Source organism: Chanos chanos, chromosome 9, assembly GCF_902362185.1.
Source record: "Chanos chanos chromosome 9, fChaCha1.1, whole genome shotgun sequence".
Taxonomy (NCBI): domain Eukaryota; kingdom Metazoa; phylum Chordata; class Actinopteri; order Gonorynchiformes; family Chanidae; genus Chanos; species Chanos chanos.
The window spans coordinates 16853025-16873456 of record NC_044503.1 but is presented as its reverse complement, the minus strand read 5'-3'; the positions used below and the strand labels follow the sequence as shown (position 1 = coordinate 16873456).

The 20432-nt window shown below is 43.3% G+C and overlaps 2 protein-coding genes across 2 annotated transcripts in view; one reads left to right on the top strand and one right to left on the bottom strand.

Annotated features, from left to right (window-relative positions):
• The window catches only part of LOC115821099 (periphilin-1), a 7218-nt gene extending 5658 nt beyond the window's left edge, over positions 1 to 1560 (top strand). Inside the window, exon 7 of the mRNA XM_030784861.1 lies at positions 391 to 1560. Within this exon, the coding sequence (XP_030640721.1) occupies positions 391 to 594 (204 nt within the window). The 3' untranslated portion in view covers positions 595 to 1560. The remainder of the gene's footprint in view (positions 1 to 390) is intronic.
• A 4069-nt stretch (positions 1561 to 5629) lies between these two features.
• Positions 5630 to 20037, bottom strand: prickle2a (prickle homolog 2a). Its single transcript, XM_030784641.1, has 7 exons — positions 19906 to 20037; positions 13479 to 13592; positions 11576 to 11713; positions 9620 to 9823; positions 9005 to 9191; positions 6923 to 7879; positions 5630 to 6501 (listed from the first exon to the last, which is right to left on the bottom strand). The coding sequence occupies exons 1-7, from the start codon at positions 20035 to 20037 to the stop codon at positions 5630 to 5632; spliced, it is 2604 nt and encodes an 867-aa protein (XP_030640501.1).
• Between the last annotated feature and the right edge of the window lie 395 nt (positions 20038 to 20432).

Below are 20432 nucleotides of genomic sequence, written 5' to 3'. Positions count from 1 at the left end.
CTTCCCTCTTTCATCTGCTCCCTCACACGCTTCCACTCCCTCATCTCCGGAGTGTTGACTCTCTGCATTCCTCCATGGTAATTGAATAAGACCGTGCGTGTGTGTGTGTGTGTGTGTGTGTGTATGTGAGAGAGAGAGAGAGGGAGTGGTAATTGTACGAGAGATACCTTTAGCCTGTCTGTGGAGGGATTAATATATGGACAATGTTGCTTGATTCTGACTGGAAAAAGACAGATGTGCTTTTGGTCAGGCACCTGAGAAGATGAGACCCATTTTAAGAGGGTAGTTTGGCCCAGCAGAGCTTACTCTATGCTCCTCTCTGTCTAGATAAATAAAGAAATGTGTGTGTGTGTGTGTGTGTGTGCGCGTGTGTGTACGTGGGTTCTTCAGGTTTATCGGCAGGACTGCGATACTTTCGGCGTGGTCGTGAAAATGCTGGTGGCGAAAGATCCATCTCTGGAAAGGCCCATCCAGTCTTCCCTGCGAGAGAACCTGCGAGACATTGGTCAGCGCTGTGTGGAAGCCATGCAGAAGTTTATCCAGGAGTATGACTCCAGAGAGCCCAGCTCTCCGCTTGACCTACAGCAACTCTGACTTTACCACTGTTCTCAGATCAGTGAAGAAACATGACTGATCCAATCTCAGGATAAGTTTTGCTTAGCTTGCTGCTCTTACAACAGGAGTGATCTGTACTCATATTACCACTGAACAACGCTGATCCTTAAAGCACACTGATCTCAGAACTGTGAAAACCCTCTCTGGTCCAATCTCTTGATACCAGTTATGCTTAGTTTACAAGTCTCAGAAAAGCATTAAGTCCATCTTAATTATCTTTGTATCTCAGAGATACTTATCTCAGAACAGTGAGGTCGCTGACTGATCCCATCGCAGTACAAGAACAACCATGTTTTATCTTGCTAATCTCAGAACTGCGGTAAACTATTCTCTGCTGACTCCTAACCACCAGTGACCCTTAAAAACTGATCTCAGAACAGCTGGAGCCCATATTCATGTAATATCAGAGTAACAGTGGTGCTTCATTCACTGATGCTGAGATCACAGTAATGTTGATATCAGCACTCAGTCATGTGACACATGTCCAGCTTTCCATTACCCCCTGATCTAAGAACAGTAATTAAGTATTTATTTTAACTGCTGATCTCAGATCAGTAACAGACCATACTTGGCCTATCTATTTCACTAAACCTACCGAATGACTGCTGCCTAATATTTCAGGCCATCATGTTTGAAATTGCCCCGATTTGACATGACTCCTGTTATATGAATGGACATAGAAACAAAATATATTAGCATTCATGGTCAGAAGACCAGAAAGCCTCATGGCATATCCAGTTTCACTGTGGGGAAGAGAAGAAAGCTTGTCACTCCTCAGGGCGATTAGGGAATAGTGTGGAAAAGATGGAGAGACAATTCAGAGGAATTTGGAGAGCAGAGGAACTGTTCAGAGTTGGTCTGAGGGGTTTGGTGGTTATCACATCGCATAGGTGTAGGACATGAACCTTATATTTGTCTGAATCAGCTGTGTTTCCCAAACTACACTGAATTAAATATATACAAATACACCATATACACACACACACACACACACACACACACACACACACACACACACACACACACACACACACACACTTTATGTATGTGTGTGTGTATACTTTGTATATGTATATATTTATTTTTATTTATAGAAAAGCACACATGGCCATCACAGCCTGAAGGTCATCCATGCTTGTTTGTCAAGGTCAGGTCAAGACAGACACTTTGTCCTATTCAGATGTTCCAGGCTAAGCTTGTTGAATTGGATAGGCTCTCTTGTTTTAAGATTCTTATTCTGCTGTGTTGTTTGCTGGGCAATGCTGCATTAATCTATGAGAAGCAGTCATCCTTACCCAACTGAAACAACGGCTTACCTTGTTGTCATGAGATCATCAGCGATCCTTTTCCTGGCTGTTAGATCACGATGAATCCTTTTCATGGCAGTCACTGGATCAGTGTGGACCAATTTCCTTGTGACCAAGAGTCATACAGGACCCTTTTCATGATGTTATGAGATCACAAATAATCCCTTCCCTGTCAGTTCTAAGATAACAAGCGATCCCTTCCCTGTCAGTTCTGAGATCACAAGTGAGCATTTTCCTATCTTTTATGAGATCACAAACGATCCCTTTCTTTACAGTGACCATATGTCTTCTTTTTCTCGGACATGTCCTCTTTTTCGGACCTAAAAAATGCGTCCAGTCGGGATTTCTAAATGGCCAAAAATGTCCGGGATTTGACTTTTACTTTCCACAGTCGATTTATTGTGTGTGTGTATTTGCATTGCTTTGACCTTTTTCTTTAGGTCCTGCCCTCTCGCATGCTACCAATGGATGGTTATGTACACTATCATGCCATAAACACTGGTTAAACTGCATCTCATTCATTACTGTTAACACTGCAGCAACAGCCAAGAGACCGTAAGAAAGCTGTAATGCCACCAAAACTTGAATGGAAAGGAATTAGGTCATCTTGCCACTGTTATTATGCTAGCAGTTATTTGTCTTATTAAAGCCTAGCCAGCTATGTATTGTGGCAGTTAAGCACAGATGCAGTTCCACGTTGCATTGTCAAGCATCAGCCTGACATACGCAACGATAGGAACCAAAAGTGACATACACTTAAATTTCCCGGTAAGGTAGGAGGTGAATTTGTCAGCCTGCCACCCCCACCCCCCCTCCCTTTTTTTTTTGAAAACCATAATATTGTCATCCTACCTCTCTTGTCTGTTATGAGATCACCAAGTATCTATTTCCTCTCGGTTATGAGGTCACCATTTGTCCTTGTCCTGGCTATTATGAGATCTCCAGTGATCCTTATTTGGAAAAATTTGCTCAGGGTGGACACAATGCCAAAGTCCACCCAGGACTGGCATTCACTGCTCAGGTGGTTCTGCAACCCTTGTTTGGGTGACCTCTCAGGACACAGCATTAAGCTACAGAATTGTTGTCTTGTTTTTATTTTATTTTTTTTCTTGAGCTTTTTATAGTATCTGACGCTTTGTAGGTTAGAACTGTGTCTGGTCTGTCAGTCATAAAGCAGGCTGGAGCCTGCTCCACATCCAACACTCATAAAAACAGGGCACGCACAGAGTCCGATGTGGAATCATATTAGCATGTTAGCACATATTAGCATGTTAGCACATTTTTGCATGTTAGTGAGGAGTCAAGTTTTTACAGCCAGTTACACTGAGAGCTGTGCTCTATACAGGTGTCCTTATGGAAACAGCAGGACTCCATTCCCTTCTGAAACATCCCAGGCAATGTAATGCTTTGATATCTGTAATGCTGAAATGGTGAATATGACAACATCATGATGGCAATATTTATTAAGTTAAATTAAACGGATAGCAGCATATTAGCAATTATGAGTTGTTGTAACTGAACTTTTCAAATTGACTATGTTTTTCTGACCTGTGAAGCGGCACACTTCTCACTATCAGACCTGCTTTTTCACTGTCGCTTAGTTTTTGATTATCTATTAGAGCTAACTATTAAAGCTAACTGTTCCACCAGTGGTATTCTCTTAACCCCTGTCTCTGCACTTTCTGGTATATTTAAGGAAACCTGCAGCACTTAGACCATGAGAGTGTAAATTCAGGTTTGAAACACTGGATAAAAGAGACTACTCACCCTGAAAGTTGATTTTTAAAGGTGCTTTGGCTGAATTCCATTACATTTTCCCTTAAGTTATGGAACCTCATCATCTCATTACCTGCCGCTTATCCAGGATCAGGTCACGGTGGTAGTGGCCTGAGGAGGGCAGCCCAGACATTCCTTTCCCAGGCCACATCCACCAGCTCCTCCTGGGGGATCACAGCCTTATCGTGGTGGAGGGATTTGTGTGACCCTGTGACCCTGGAAGCTGTGCTGTCTGGAGCATGTAGCTCCTGGTAGGGTCACACAAGACGATACAAATGTACAACAGCCTTTTATTATCTTCTACAGAAATGTCTTACTGATTTTTTTGTTCAAACTGTAAACTCTGGTTTTAAATACAAAGTGAACGAAAAAAAGCTTTTGTCTCAATTATTTATCAAGAAAACTGTTCTGTGAAACTGACATGGTGTTTTCATCTGAATTCCCCAGCAGAATACTGCAAAAACATCAAAAACATCAAACTAAAGTCTTAGGAACAAATACATTACAATCAAGAAATGAGCTATGAATTCTAATAATTCTATTCTTCTTTTCTATGATAATCTATTCTCACGATTCCACAACACAAAGCAATCTGAAATATACTATTTGACATGAATGCTTTACATTGTATACCACAGGAGTAAAGATTTCTCTACATGTTAACGAGATGTAAACAGATGTTGCCATCACCTGTGGGAACTGCGACCACTGAAGTATGAATACTATGACCAGCTGTCAATCATCCACACAACCACAGGACAAATCATGACAAGTGAACATTAATTTACCTGAAAAAAGGAGAAAAAAAAGAAGAGAAAAAAAACCAAAATGCGCAGTGGACATATTTATTGTTTCGTCCAAAGAACTCCTTTATTTCAGAACAAGACAAGAACATCAACTCCACATGCAGTCAGCTTAGGTTTCTACACTCTACAGTATGATACAAATAATGGTTCTTTAGATACAAAATATATAAATATTATAGACCATATTTACAGAACATTTACAATACTACATCCATAACAGTTTTTTTCTTTGTTTCTTTGTTTCTTTGTTTGTTATCACTGTACATACAGATAATAATTTTAAAGAATAATTCAAATTACAACTTTGGGGAAAAAAAGTGTATTGCATGAAAACAGGACTATATTTAACATTGCTGTGATTGAAAGGCAAAAGAATGTAATCATTGTAAACTGCCATTTATGAGACAAGGTGCAAGCAATGATAAGTTGGGAGGGGGGGTATTTACACTGATGAGAGTCAGTGGCCAGTATACAGCGAAATGCAAACCGGTTGTGTTTTTACATTGCTATGAAAGCAGGGGAGGAGGGGGTGGGTACAGAGCTCAGCAAATGAGTTTACACTGAAAGGTAAGTGCTCCCAGTCACCTGGTCCCTAGGGGCCACTGCGTCATCAAGTCCTCTAGATCACATGGCTCAGATCACATGGCTCAACTAATTATGATGTTCATGCCTTACCAAGGAAAGCCATTATTACACTTAAAGCATTTTTCTGATTGAGAATGACTTTGAAATGAAAGCCATAACATAGCAGCCTTCCAGCACTAGTACTGGTCCATCACCTAGACCCTGCAGGCTTCTCTCCAGGACTGCTCTCTGGTTAAAAGCCATGAACATTACACATTTCTATTGCACAAGTTTCTACAAATGAACTTTGAGTTCTCAGAGATACAATATTCAAGATAATACTTAAATAGTTAAACATTAATACTTGAAATCTTTGTGTTGAGTCACAGTAAACAGGACAGCTTTTGTAAGGTCCAAACCCTCAAGCAGACGTCTGATTTATTACTTGATCCAGCTTAAACAGGTTTATAGTTTGTCCAAGTGATGTTTGTATTGGTGGTAGTACATGAGTGAGTGTGTGTGTGTGTGTGTGTGTGTGTGCACTTGCTTGAACACACATACTTACGAGATGATGCAGTTCTTACTCTTCCTCCGTTTGCGTGTGTGAAGCTGGGCATGGCCACCCATAGCAGTAGGGCTGTAGCGATGTCGCAACTCCTCGTTGTCCAGGTAACGCAGCTGCACAGGGCGGGGGATTGGCTCACCTAAGAAGTACCCTTCATCCTCGGTTTCCTCTGTGGAAGAGGAACAGGTGGAGCACAAGTGATCTTCATCCTCCTCTACCTCACCATATCTACCCAAGTATGGTCCAAAACGTGGACCGCCGGGGTCTTGTAAGGTCAAGTCTGAGGTCGTGCGAGGGCACGGCCGGAAGAACTGCTGTCTGTACCCGCAGTTCCTTCCGAAGAGGTCGCGTGATGCCCTGGAGGAAGGGAAGTCATCGCGGAACTGCCTCTGGGCTGGGTCGCCAGGGTAACCCTGGCCGTCATCGGCAAGGTGGAGGGCGTTGTCTGAGCGGGAGCGGCGGGAGCGATGGCGACGCCTGTGGCTTTTGTGAGGACGATGTCGCCGTTGCCGTTGTCGAGGGGAGTCCGGGCCGTTTGCTCGTCTGTGTCGAGGCGTTACGTGGACGTTTCCCATGCTTCCCGCCAAGCCCACGCCCAAACGACCTTTCACCTGTTCCTCAAAACTCAAGCCTCGAGGGGAATCCCAGTACAGCTGGGGAGGGTACCGCAGCCTCACGGGCAAACCCAGCTCAGCCAGGGGTCGTGGTACAGAGCTCAGAGACTCCGTGCTCCGGAACTGCATGGAGGAGTTGAGCGTACCCATAGTGCTCTTTTCTGAGACGTTAACGCCGGAGTCCTTGCTCAGGTCGGGCATGGAGAAACGGGACAGGTGCTCCTGGCGCCTCGTTGTCCCGTCCAGTGAATTTCCTGCTCAACAGAGATAAAACCATCATGTATCAAATACTGCTATGTGAGGCCTTTTTATCTGTAAAAGGCTTAACATTATCCTCACTCAAACATAGGAGAATCTGATCTTCAGAGTTAAAGGTAACTTTAATATTTGATGTAAATGCAATTACCAACATCATTTTGGTAAATTATGACATTTCACAACCTGTTTTTAAGGAAATGTCAAAATGACTATTTGGGGAATCTTGGTATGAGTCATAAACTGAGTAGTGATAAGTTTACTGGCATAAATGAATAACAGCATTGAAACATTGTTCCTTTATTCTTTATCCGTGTCGTTCATTGGGGTTGTGCAACAGTTTTATTTGTGAGTATTGTGCAACTATGTTCTTTGTGTGTGTGTGTGTGTGTGTGTGTGTGTATGTGTATGTGTAAGCACCTGTGGCATAGGACAGGGCTAGGGAATCAGCAGACCCTCGGGGGGTCTGCTCCAGGGGTGTGAGCTCTCCAAATCCCGGCCCTCCAATCGGATGTCTGCTCCGAATGAGTGGTGGCCGCACCTCCCGTGGGAATCCCATCATGCTCACGCTGCGTTTGTCAGAGAACCCTCCTGGACCGCCGCGGCTGGACGTCTCATTGAAGCTCATCTGTGTCTTAAGCTTGGGTGTGCGGAACTCCGGGTCCTGCCCATGGTGCATCCAGTTCTCGTTGAATGAGTGGCCCCTCAGGGCCGCCATCACAGGTTTCTTTGGGTTCCCTGCCCCGGGCTGCTCTTTGGGCCAGGGCTCTGGGTTCGCCCCTCCTGCTTTGGGAGGCTGGCTTGGGGAAGGAGGGTAAGGTCCACGCATGTTGCACTGACCCAGGAGCTGCATGGGAGTTTGGGAAGGGGAGGCCTCTCTCTGGGTGGGGTCGTAAGGGTACGACTCATCGCGGCTCATCCACACTGCCTGCTCGCGGTTCAGGCTTGGGGTGCGGCTCGGAGTTCTGCTGGGGGTCCTGCTCGGGGTGCGGTTGGGCGTGCGGCTTGGGGTGCGGTTCGGAGTCGGGCTGGACACGGTCAGCAGGTCCATCTGAACTGCAAGTGGCTCCATGTCAGCTGAGAGCCGGTCCTGGGACGGGGGGGCTGTGGTCGACGCCTGCCGCCCTTCACCTTTCCCTTTTCCGATGTGGGTGCTGCGACGCGATTGGCGGGAGCGAGCGCTCTGGAAAGCCGAGTCAGAGGAATCGGAGAGATCGGGCTCCTCGCCCTGGCTGCAGTTGCGGGAACAGTAGATCTGACCCTGTTTGGGCAGGAAAGGGCGACCCAGCAGAGACTGGCGACAGCGGGCACAGCAGAAGCACTCCTCTGTAGCATGCCAGTGCTGACCTTCATATGCCATCTGACCCTGGTCTATACCTGCACAGTGCACACACACGCACACGCGCACACACGCACAAGCACACACACACACACACACACACACACAAAAATAGCCATCAGAATAAGACTACTGCAGCCTAAAAATCTACACCAGCAACTTGTATAATACGTATAATACGTAGCAGCACAGACTTGCTGATTGTACAAAATGGAAATCTTGAATCTTCCCTGTTTCCTGCCATACATTTCTGTAAGTAGAGTCCACATTTTCCCCGTCAACTCAAGCAGGTCTTGCACCTCTTATTCTGCTGATTTTAACTGAAAGGATAACTGAAAGGTGATTTTTTTAAAGCCAAGTCGTACGTGTGCTTCACATTATATATCCCTCCTGAAGAAGTTAATCTGAATCCATTCTGAGCCATGAGAACCAATTGTCTTTTATAGTGTCCATATACAGTATGTCAGTCTGAATATAATTCATCCCTGTCAGATCAAGTTTTTTTTTTTTTTCATCTCCAGGCCAGTTTAGCTTAAAGCACTGGGACTGCTGAGGTAAGATTTCAACCCCCATCCCCCCTGTGAGACAGCGCCACGTTATTTAAACGTGTTAGAATGGGCTGAGCTGAGGACGACTTGGCCAACCGCTCTTTTAACGTCTCGGGGGAGGACTTCGCAATCCACACGCAAGCCTGGCACAGCATCCATGCCTCATTACGTACACACACATAGCTGGTTTCTGTTTCGTGACAAAATCACTCTCCACATAAATTTGTAAACAGAAATGTTGTATTTATACTGTCAGTATGTTTTTACCTTATTTCATGTTCAATGTTTATGTAAATGGACGTAATTTAAACACTATTGTTGTGTTTTATGGGTGTGGGGTTTTTTTTGGACGTCTGTTGTCATAGATTTCTGAGCATATGCCACATAATGGTTTTAATCACAAACCAGCTGTTCCTTCACTGGGAGGGACCAAGAGAGAGAGAGAAGAAAAGAGGGAAAGAGAGGGAACTGAGGAAAAGAGAGAACAATACAGAAGAAGACAGAAGGAGAGAAGACACACTCACAGAGAGAGAGAGAGAGAAAGACAGTGAGAGAGAGAGAGAGAGTGAGAGAGAGAGAGAGAGAGAGAGAGAAAGAAGGAGGAGTGGTTTGTACCTATGTGTTGTCCACAGGCATCGCAGTATTCAGCATACAGAGACTCAAAGCAGTTGCAGCAGTGAGGTCTTCCCTCCCTCATGATGTAGCGTTGGCCTCCAAGTGGAGCCTCACACTCGTAACAGCAGAAATGCTTCATATGCCAGTGCCTGCCCTCCGCCTCCGTGCACTCATCAGCAAAGATAATCTACAGCAGACAGGAGGAGAGATCTCTCACTTACGTTTATCTACTGACAAAACCACCATCATCATCACATCTCCACTGCTCTCCGTTTTACTGAAGGAGTTTTCAGAGGGAGTCATGCTTGTATCAACGGGTGAAGTTAGGGTTTGGATTTAAAGCAGAATATTAAGATGTTGGAAGAATATTCTGGTGTTGTTTGTTTTGATGTGCTAAAATTTCAGGGTTCAAATGAAAGTTTTGTGCCTAGGATCATGGTAACGCTGGTAGAGACTGAAGTTTGAAAACTGGCCAACTGGTTTGGGCTTGTGGGTTTAGAATCCGAGGGGAGGTCCGGGATTAATAAAGAGAAGGATAATTCTGTGTGCCCATTGTGAGGTTAAGGGGTGTGTTTGTGTGTGTGTGTGTGTGGGGGGGGGGGGGGGGGGGCAGACCTCATCACAGGCGGAACAGCGGGGTTTGAGGCACTCTGCATGGTGACGGCCACAGTAAATCTTGCCGTCCTGGTGGAAGTAGATGAGATCCACCAGCAGCTCCGCACACACACAGCAGACGAAACAGTGAGGATGCCAGCACAAGCCGTGGCCGACTCGAGTCGCAAACACAGCAATGTCACCTCCGTTTATCTGCCCGCCGCACTGAGCCAGAGAGACAGACAGAGAATGAGTGAGTAAAATAGAATTGCGGTGGTGAGGTTGAATTGTAAACACATCTTTAGATGATTTAGAGTGATGACCTCTTCATAGCTGGCGTCCACTGTAGGAGAGGGATGTTTGATTGTTCAGTTGTGTGGCTGTACATGTGCTCTGAAATAGCTCCCGGTGTGAGTAAAGGTATGACTCTAGGCGTTATTGTGTATCTGTGACGGTGAATATGGCACAGTTGTGCAGTTGTGATGGTGTGTGTGTTGTAGTTGAGTCACATACATCGAGTCCAAGTCGAGTCTCAAGTCTCCACTGCTCAAGTCCAAGTCCAAGTCCATGACTGTTTTAGAAGTGTTTGAGTCCAAGTCTGAGTGCGAGTCCAAGTCCCTGTTGTTTGAGTCTAAGTCCAAGTCCGAGTCAAGGTGTCAGAAATAAATGTTATCAAATTAAATCAATCTGGGATAAAGAGGACAGAGATTTTTTTCAACCTTTTATACCATAAAGATTTTTAACAACTTCAGGTTTTTATTGATGGACTTCACTTCCAGTGTATGTACATGTAACTGGATGTCAATAAAGCAATAACATAACTTGAGGATGTGGTATATGGGGGTTGCTGTGCTGTTTACATTACAGTAGTTTTACACTCAGCTATAACCTCTTGTGACATTTTATACATGGAAATAATAGCTCTACAGAGGCTTGGCCACATAATAAATAATAAAGTTGTTTTAATCTTTTTTATGGAAACAATTCAGTGCAGTTCAAATATGGTGAGGTAGCCTATACAAAGGTTATAAATATGACTTAGAATGTCTCTTGGAACAATGCACAGTTGGTACAAACTGTTGTATAAAACAAAATGAAAGGAACCTCAGCTTGACAGCGAAATAAAACTCAATGAGTATGTGAAAAAGTCACTTTTTAGTCAACCAGAGATGAGAGGGGAAGTTCTTTAGTTTACTTTTAGTTTTGTTGGAGCTTCACATAAAACGTTGGAATGTGGAAATAATCCGAGAAGGACGGCAGAGTGGGGTCGAGATAACGCTCCTTAAGAGACATTCATGGCAAATAGCAAAATACCACAATCTGTTGGTAAAACTTTAGTGAAATAACAAAGTAACTGCAGCAATTTGCTTCTTCTACGGATGTTAGAATGATTACGTAAGGCTTAGCTGGGAGAGGAATGCACTGACAGGTGAAGACACAGAGATGGGGGAACTTCTGGACTGGACGATCTGTCTGTCATCATTTCTCTCTTCCTTCAACAACACAGGCAGAACAAAAGTGCAACAGGTTGGTCACATATTTGCGTCCAAGTCCTTAGTCGCAAACTGTCGAGTCTGAGTCCATGTCCAAACCCTAAACTGTCAAGTCCGAGCAACAGTCATGATGACTCGAGTTCAAGCCCAACTCACCTGGACTCAGGTACTACAACACTGGTGTGTGTGTGCGGTACAGTTGTGTGTTTGTGATGGTGTGGTGGTGTAGTTGTGTAGCTGTGACAGTGAAGGTGGTTCAGTAATGTGTGTATGTAGTGTAGTTGTGTGTTTGTGATGGTGTGTGTGGTAGAGTTGTGACAGTGTGTGTGGTGTAGTTTTGACGGTGGGTGTGGTGTAGTTGTGTAGCTGTGACAATGAATGTGGTTCAGTAGTGATGGTGTGTGTGGTGTAATTGTGACAGTGTGTGTAGTGTAATTGTGATGGTGTGTGTGATAGAGTTGTGTAGTTGTATAGTTGGAGGTACCTGTTCACAGATGGCTCCAGTAACAGTGAGAGGCAGAGGGCGGACGGTGCCTCTGCCCAGATTGTCTCTCTTACGCTGGTTACTGAAGATCTTCAGCTCTCTCTTCTCCTCTTCATCCAGAGTGTTACAGTACCGCACCTGAGAACCACATCATCATCTTCATTGTCATCATCATCATTATCAGAGGAGAGCGGTTAAAAACCTCACTTAAGTTAAAGTATTGTTATTTTTAAAAAAAAACATTGACTCCAACAGAATTAGAAGTGGCCCATCAAAAATCAACTTGACAAAGGGCACAGAAGTACCACACCAAAAAAACACAACAACAACAACAAAAAAAACCGTCAGTAACATATTTTATTTAGGAATTTTGACATCTCTTGGAAAACGAAGTTACTTACACAAAAAGTGGCATTTATCACATTTTTTAGACTAAGCTGAACATAGATTTCAAGATAGGCAATGGTTTCTCTCTCTCTACTGATCTGCTCAACTGAACTGACCTCCAAACTGAAGGACACAGGCCTTTTCTCTTTTCCTGTTTTTACCAAGATTTATTGCTGTTGGTCTAATCGAAGACTGAAAACCAATCAGCGAGGACACAAACTCAAGAAAGAGAGACAATGCAGCAAGATGAGAAGGACAAGATGTAATAATGTTTTCGCTGCACAAAAGTGTGACTCTAAAGTGCATTTCTCTCTTTACAAAAACACTCATGCACATGTGAAATGTAATGGTCAGCAGAAAATACTTGGTGAAATACAAATTCCTCTGAACTGACATATAATGAAGTAAATATGAAATATGACTCATTACTGCCTATCATTGTTATCTTATCATCACCATACTGGCCAGCTGGTATATTCAAGTGGTCACCAGCACTTTCCCTAAAGTGGTCCCCAGCACTTTCCCATTTTAGCTTTAACTCTAATTTAACACACTCACTCCCCAAATTCAGAGGCTCCTGATACATACAGGCATGTCCTATAGGACAGTGATCCTCAGCTCCAGTCCTGGGGACCCCCTGTCATGCACGTCTTCATTATCACAGTTAATTGAGCTAATCAAGGGCTTGATGATTTATTGATCAGTGGAATCAGGTGTGTCAGTCCTGAGTTAAAATAAAGATGTGCAGGACAGGGGGTCCTCAGGACTGGATTTGAGAATCACTGCTATAGGAGAGTGTCTCCCCAGGGAAGAAGACAGCCCAGCGTATGAATGAAACTGCACACTCCTGCTGTGAAGGGAACCGAATAACTCCCATGTGGTTTTAGCATTCAAAAAATACACTCCACATAAAGGCCTTCCCCCACGATTTTAATTTGAAACCGCAAATAAGAAAACTGACACCACCTTGGCAGTGCTACAGTAAGACCCTGATCCTAAGTCTCTTTGGGGATGTACAGTACACATGGTGTGGGATGCATCTGACATATTATAATAGACACGCGTTTGAAACCAAACGCTTCATTATAGCAGTCTTAAAATAGTCTGAAAACTTAAACAGCATTCTGGAATTCTCTCTAAGTGTTTGGAATCGCAGGAGGAATCCTTGCTGACGAGCTCATTCACACTTAAAACATTCCGCAAACAAAGCAACACAAAGAGGCGGTGTCTCTGTGGACACAACCGTAGACTCTTCTGGATTTTGTTTTGGCCTATAAAATGACACAAGGCAAATAATACTAATAATACTAATAATAATAATAATAATAATAATAATAATAATAATAATTATTATTATTATAATAATCTGTTATTGCTTTACTTCCCCTTGGGAAAAAATGGTAAAACTTGTATTGTTTTATTATGGTTAAAAGGAGTGGAAGAAATGAAGAAATGGAGTTTTGTGTCTAAAGATGGAGTGACTGATGTGGAGGAGTAGAGAGGGAGGGTTTCTGACCTCATTGTCATGTGGTGGGAGCTGATGCAGGAGCTGTTTGAGACGATGCTTCTCCCCAATACTGTTTACATATGGGACTTTGTCCTCTGGTAGAAAACTGTAGTACTGATGAACCTGAAAACAAACACACGCGCACACACACGTACGCACACACACACACAAATTACAGAGTTTTCTAGCTGAAAACTGTTAATAAATAATAATGACACTAAAGCAATCAAAACAAATAATTATCATATTTTATTGCATACTTTAACCTAATTAAACAAACAGAATTATTAATGGCTAATAAAGAACAGCTTGAAATCTTCTGACAAAGTACATTAAAATGAGCTACACTAATTCAGCTCTTAGTTATTAGGTAACAGTTTTCATACACTGGTTAAAATTGTTTCACTCTAAGTATTTAGTATTGTTATTACCTGTTTTCTTTGCTGTAAACCTGCCCTTTGAGACTTTAAACAGTGATACTGGGCTTTAAACAAACTTGAACTTATTAGTATGTAAATATTTTAGAATTTAAAGAGTTCATTAGGTTTTCTCATTGGACTCTCCATTTTGAGTTTGGAAAACAAAACACGCTGATTCTTTCACTAACTCCTGAGCGCAGAAACTGCATGTGCTGTGCCTGTCACATTTTTCTCAAACAAAGACATGGAGGAAAGTTCTAGAAATCTCAAGGATGAATACAAACCCTTCCCTGTGTTCACGTTTTTATGGTAAATTCATCAGAGATTCCATTTCTCTCCTAACATTCTCCCAAGGTTACATTTCTTTTCTTTTGCTCTGACCTTGTGCTTAACGTATGAATCAACAGCACGGGAGAAGACAGCTGCAGTCAGCGGAGACGTATGGGTTTGTCCCTGAGCAACTCCTCTACTGTTCATGTTCTGCACTAACTAACCTAAATGTACATACACACAGTCCCATTCGAAGTGAGGACTATTGTAGAAACATATTATTTATCTAACAGTTACATCTCATTTGACTGACATCTTTAGTTCATGCTACGCAAAGGTTAATTTCTTATTAGTCCCAGTAAGTTCAGGCCTCCTGAAAAAAAAAAAAAAAAATTCTAAATTCTGATCCCCAATCAGTTTGGGTGTAAAATTTGATCTGTGTCAACCAAAGTGTGTTTTTCAGTGCGTTTCAAAACAAGCAATAGCACAGGTGGATTAAATAGAGTTGCTTGGGAGAATTAGAAAAAAAAGTTCAAAAAGTGGACCAGTGGTTTGATTGAGGAGACTGTTAATCCTCTGAGACACCTTGTTTAGAGCCGTGTCAGAGCCTAATTCAATCAAACTGTCAATCAAACTGCTATAGCGACACTGAAATATATCTGATGCTACATCTGTGCCCAAAAATATAGCGCAACCAACTCCACCTGGGTCACATACCCGTGTCTGACGTAATATTTACAAATATTTCACTTCTATTTTATTTGTCCTGTTTCTGAAAAGCTATTTTCTTATATCTGAATAGGAAAAATCTGGGTGGGTTTTTAAAGTATGGCGACTTGTCACATAGCGATGGGAATTCTGGCTCTTTTTATAGAGCCGGATCATTTGGCTCAGCTAAGCTATAAGAGCCAGCTCTTTTGGCTCTCAAATGGCTCTTCATATCGTGCCATTTCTGGGTCTTATAATTCAGCCAAATTTAGCAATGTTTTGACCTATGATTGGTATGTGTGCACGTTTATCACTTAACTTATTCAGTGTAATTACACTAAACCTTATCATTTCCAGAATACCATTATTTTACATTATGTCTGCTATAAAAACATTACTATAAAAATATCAAACACTATTACACATGTGTATTGAACGTTTTATTTACATTGAACGTTGTAAATTAGCGTTTCACATCTACATGTTACTTTCTTTACAACTGTCACTCATCTTGTTTTTTGCTGTTCGCGCCCTCCTCTCGTCTCTGTGCTCTGTAGACCGTCAGACCCCCCTGCCCCCACCTCCCTCCCCTGATGGTACGATCCTTGTCTGTCATCACACGTGACTGGTCGCACGGCACGCACATCAACACAAGTCAGTGTATGGGGATCCCGTTGCCGAACAGTGTGGCGAAAAGATTATCCTGTTATTCTGTCTTTAACTAATCAACAACAACAACGAAAAACAAACAAACAAAAGACATCCCATCGTCGACGTAAAGTAGCCAGCTCATAGAGCCGACTCGTTCGCAACCGACAAATCACTATTGTCACAGTCCACACACAACAGATGGTAAATCTAGTCATGGCAGAAACACACACTATTCTAGAGTGTTTTTAAGCGATTCCGTTGTAGCCCTGTTGAATGTTGAATGCCCCTGGCTCATTTTGTAAAGTTATGAAATTATTTGTTTATGGTGTACTTAATCAGTAGGTTTCTGAGAACCGTCTAAGCTGTTCAGTTTTACTACTAGTAATTGGTCGTGTTCGTTGTTGCAGGTATTCATTGTAACTTAAGAGAAAGATGCTTTTCTGTGTGCTAGGCATATTTAGATGTCTTGTTCGTGCAGAGGCTAATAGTTTGTCAATTAGCTGTAAACGCACGGTTCAGCCCACCGCACGCTGTAGACTACAACGCAAACAGAAAATCCGTTCCCCTGGATCCGTCCGAGAAAGAAGATTTTCCGTACTCCTCCAATCGTCAGCACCCATCCTGCCATCCTTTCCATTCCACACCAGCTGGAGTCTGAAAACCACTTTGCCGCTCAGCCCCGCTTCTAAGAATATCCGATTTTTTCATTGTTTGCTCTGTTAGAGCGAAAGGGCTGTATTGTTTTTCGGCCACCACATACCCAGGTTTTGTTCAGGCCTGTACACTGTAAATTCCCCCACCCCACCCCCAGCTCTTAATTGTGTGTGTGCGCGTGCCCACAGTTCAATATTGAAAGTGCTGAAAATCACTTCGTGTTTGTTAAAGAACATTTTCATACTGAAATACAGTCAAGGAAGGGAAGTTAAGAAAAAGTATAGAAATCTAAACATACCAAAGTAAAACTGCCCCGAGAAACTAAACAGGCAGCATTTGGTTTTTCTGACTGAGAACTTACTAAGGCATACTCACTGTCTGTGTTTTTTACTTGTTACCTTTCATAAACAGTTGTGATAATTTGTTATATATTAGCATGAATAGTTTTGCACTATAGTCTTGCTGAGTCTGAAAGTAGACCAGTAAAAGTAGGTTAATTAATAAAACAGGCATTCTAAATAAGCTATACAGCCTAAACTAGGTAACTTTAATTTAAATGAAAAAGAGGTTTTAGAAACCCTTCTTTAGAGGAGCAGTAAACCAACTCAGGGCGTTACTCTCTGTATCTAAGGGTGAAGAAAGTGCTATGCCACAAATGACTCAGGATGTGAGATAATAAAGGAGGCAGCAGGATGTTGCAGAGTGAAAGCGATTGCATGTTTTTTAGTGTTTGTTCAGCACCCCCCCCCCCCCCCCCCCCCCCCTAAAAAAAAACAAGCTACAGTAAATTCTGGCATGTGCAAAGGAAGGGACAGCAAAATCACTGTTATCAGACTGGAGCAATTGGACATTACAAGCAGAGCTCCTAAAATAGGAAACATCTCTCTCTCCTTTTCTCTCTCTCTCTCTCTCTCTCTCTGTGTGTGTGTGTTTGCTCCTGATCTGGGGGCAAAGTGGTGTGCAAACCTGGAGATTTCCATAAAGACGCTGTCTGTGTGTTTGTGTGCGGAGTAGGCAAACTGCTCTTCTCATACTTCTGTACAGATTGAAATGACAGTTAACTGCTGGTGTGGAATCTTAATGACCAGAGAGAGAGAGGAGATTAACAACCAGTCAGTGCATGAAAGACAACGCTACAGTGATGTCTCGTTAGATTGTTCATCAGTCTTCTCTCACACCTCATCGGCTGAGGTATCATTTAAAATTTTTTCCCACATAGAAAATGGACACTGCACCCAATCCAGTCCAATGCAGTGATGAATCCGGCTCAGATCCGTAAAACAGATATGGCCCGGTATCTTTTTACACAGCTGGCCAAAACCGACATTGGTCTGTTTGATTATCTGATACAAACAAGGACAAGAATCCACCAGTTCCACCTTTAATATCACAAAACCCGGCACAGGTCTGTAAGTCTTTTCACATCATGGCCCAAATGTGCTGTAGACTCATTTTATTCCAGACTGACATTGGCCCAGCTCTACCTCAGTCTCCACCATTAACACTGTTGCCCTAGACCTCTGCACCTTACAGTAAAAACTGGGCACAACCTTCTAGATGTCTCCCCTGATACATGTAGAGTCAACTGTCACTGCTTTTCATCAGGAAGCCCTGACACACGCAGAGGTCTAACCATGTTCCTCAGATCTGCCCACCAATTGGACCGAGGCAATGATAACCACCTGCTGGCTCCCCGTAAACGTCACCAGTTGTGTTTGTGGGGATGCCCGGCCAAGCCAGAAGCACCACTGAGCCCTGGATGGAGACCCAGATGCCTGGGATGGTGGGTTCACTGTGCCAGCCAAGCACCCTAACCCTGCCTACTCATACACCGCAAAAAAGCTCACCACTGGAGCATGTTCTCAGTGGATTCAGAGTGTACTCTTTCCATAGTCAGCATAAATACACTATGTAGTGCCTGTACACATTTGTTCCACAGTCAGCAAATTCTGATGTGGAGTGAATGTCCTCTGACTCCATTGGATGATCCACACTAGTAGTGTCATCTTGGGTCTGTGGACCCGCTCTGGCACACAGTGCGGGTGTGACTGTCGCCCAGATTTACGGGCGGATTCAACACCAAGTCAGCTGCTCTGTGGGTAGAGATGAAGAGTCTCACTGTGCCAAGTCACAAAGGGAGAATTGTTACCAGCACTCACCTCCTGGGAGTGTGTGTGTGTGTGTGTCTGTCTGTGTGTGTGAGTGCGTGTGTGTGTGTCTTATATCTAGTGAACGTTAGAGCAATCTGGTCACATGCATGAGCGCTGGCATAGGGACCAGCGGTATCTAGGCAACCAGCGGTAGTTTATTGGCTGTCTGAGTGAGGTAATAGTTTTAGACTGAATGTGACTGAGGCCAGTGACTCTGTCACTCCATACACAGAGGTAATCAAGGAAAGAGAGAGAGAGAGAGACAGAGAGAGAGAGAGAAAGGATATAGCTGCCTTTCCTTTGATACACAAAAAGGTACTGGCAGCATTCTAAATGAACAGCGATTTTTCAGTGTAATGCTCGACAATCAATTTCAGAGATGGGGAGAAAGAGAGAGAGAGAGAGAGAGAGAGAGCGCGAGGCGAACATGTGCAGTGTCTCTGAAAGGATGAGAAAGAGTGAGAGAGTGTTTGCATCGTTCTGAAGCTTCCCTCACGTTCAGAGAGCCTGTGTAGGACAAAAACACAAATCGTTCCCCATTCTCCGTCATTCTCCTTTATAAAACCTCTCACATGATTGTGAAGCACATTGAACTTATATGTGAGCAAGCAAATTTATGGGGGTTGAGTTTCAGATTTGGCTGTTCACAGCGTGGTCACGGTGTATAGTTTTCTCGTGACAGTTCACAGGTTGTCCTAACAGGAAACCGTCTCCTTATGTTAAAGCACTGAACCGCGATGTGTTTTCCCCGGCTAACCCGCCACGCTCCGCGGGTCTAATCTCAGCGGTTTTCTTTCTACTCCCTTCTTCCTCCCACAAGCATTTCTCACACATATACCCCATGTCTCTCAGTCCCTGCCATTTCTCTAAAATCTCTGTGTGCATTTCTCTGTTTGCTATCCAGATTTTTGGCCTTTTTTCAATGCCTTTTCTTTCTCGCTTTCCTTCCCCTGACTGTGAGATTTTCTTTGTGTCAGTTGCGAAGTTATCTTCTTTTTGATTATGAATTCTACACCTTAAACCCTTAAAATCTCTCTCTCTCTCTCTCTCTTTCACACAAACACACACACACAGTGTTTGCCCTGAGGGGAAGCTCTGTGGCATTGCAGAAGAATAAATAAACTGTTGTTCTGCTCTCTCATGTGCTGGACAGGATACCATGTTCTGGAGATCTTTAAAAATATCAAAACACAGATCTATAAATGAATCGGACTAAGCACATGGAGCGGTGCGCATGCTTTGGGCCCAGAGGCTGTTGTGGCTTATGTAAACTTATCTCTCAGTCCAATGACCCGTAAAGGATAATGTGACCTATTCCAGACAGGACATCACAAAACCACACATCTCTCACATCCAAGACTCAGTAACAACACTGACCGCAGTGACAGACTGACTGAGGGAATATTGAGTGCAAACTGAGTGTGTGTGTGTTTGTGTGTATGTGAATAAGAGAGTGAGAGAGAGAGAGTGGCTGAGAGATTGTGTACGTGTGTGCCCAAGAGTGTGTGTGTGACTGTGTGTATATATGTGTGTGTGTGTGTAAATATGAGTATGCATATGTGTGTGTGTGTATGTGTGTGTTACCTGTTCAGGTTTCAGGCCAGGGGGGACCCAGGCGTATTCCTCCAGGGCGCAGCCGGAGTCGTCGTCTGACGTAGAATTCCTCTGGAAATCAAACATGAGCTTAGAGACTGTCCTCTCCATGTCCAGGGCCATCCCTACCACCTCATACCACTGTCTGAGGAGAGAGAGAATTAAACTCATAACACTCCCTATAAATAGACACACACAGACACACACACACACACTCAATTAATCTCATACCACTCCCTCTGCACACACACACACACTCACAGAATTAAATTCTTACCACAGACATGCGCATACATGACATATGTACATAGGATAAAATTATATTTTGCATTTTCCTTCCATTGCAGAATAATCTTAATCTTTAACACATATATTTAAGGCCACAGTAGAGAGTGAGAGATTTTACATAGATCTTAATGTGATATATGTGTTTCAGTCTCGTTGCAGTAATGTGTTTCACATCATCACACAGATATACTGTGTGTTCTCTCCCTCTCTCTCTCTCATTCCCTCTCTCT

Excerpts from the sequence above, each read along its gene's own strand:
- prickle2a (XM_030784641.1), bottom strand. The coding sequence starts at position 20,037 with ATGGCCCTGGACATGGAGAGGACAGTCTCTAAGCTCATGTTTGATTTC. Across the intron at positions 11,714-13,478 it reads TCCCACCACATGACAATGAG|GTGCGGTACTGTAACACTCT; the intron begins GTCAGAAACCCT and ends TGTGGTTCTCAG. Across the intron at positions 6,502-6,922 it reads AGCCCTGTCCTATGCCACAG|GAAATTCACTGGACGGGACA; the intron begins GTGCTTACACAT and ends TCTGTTGAGCAG.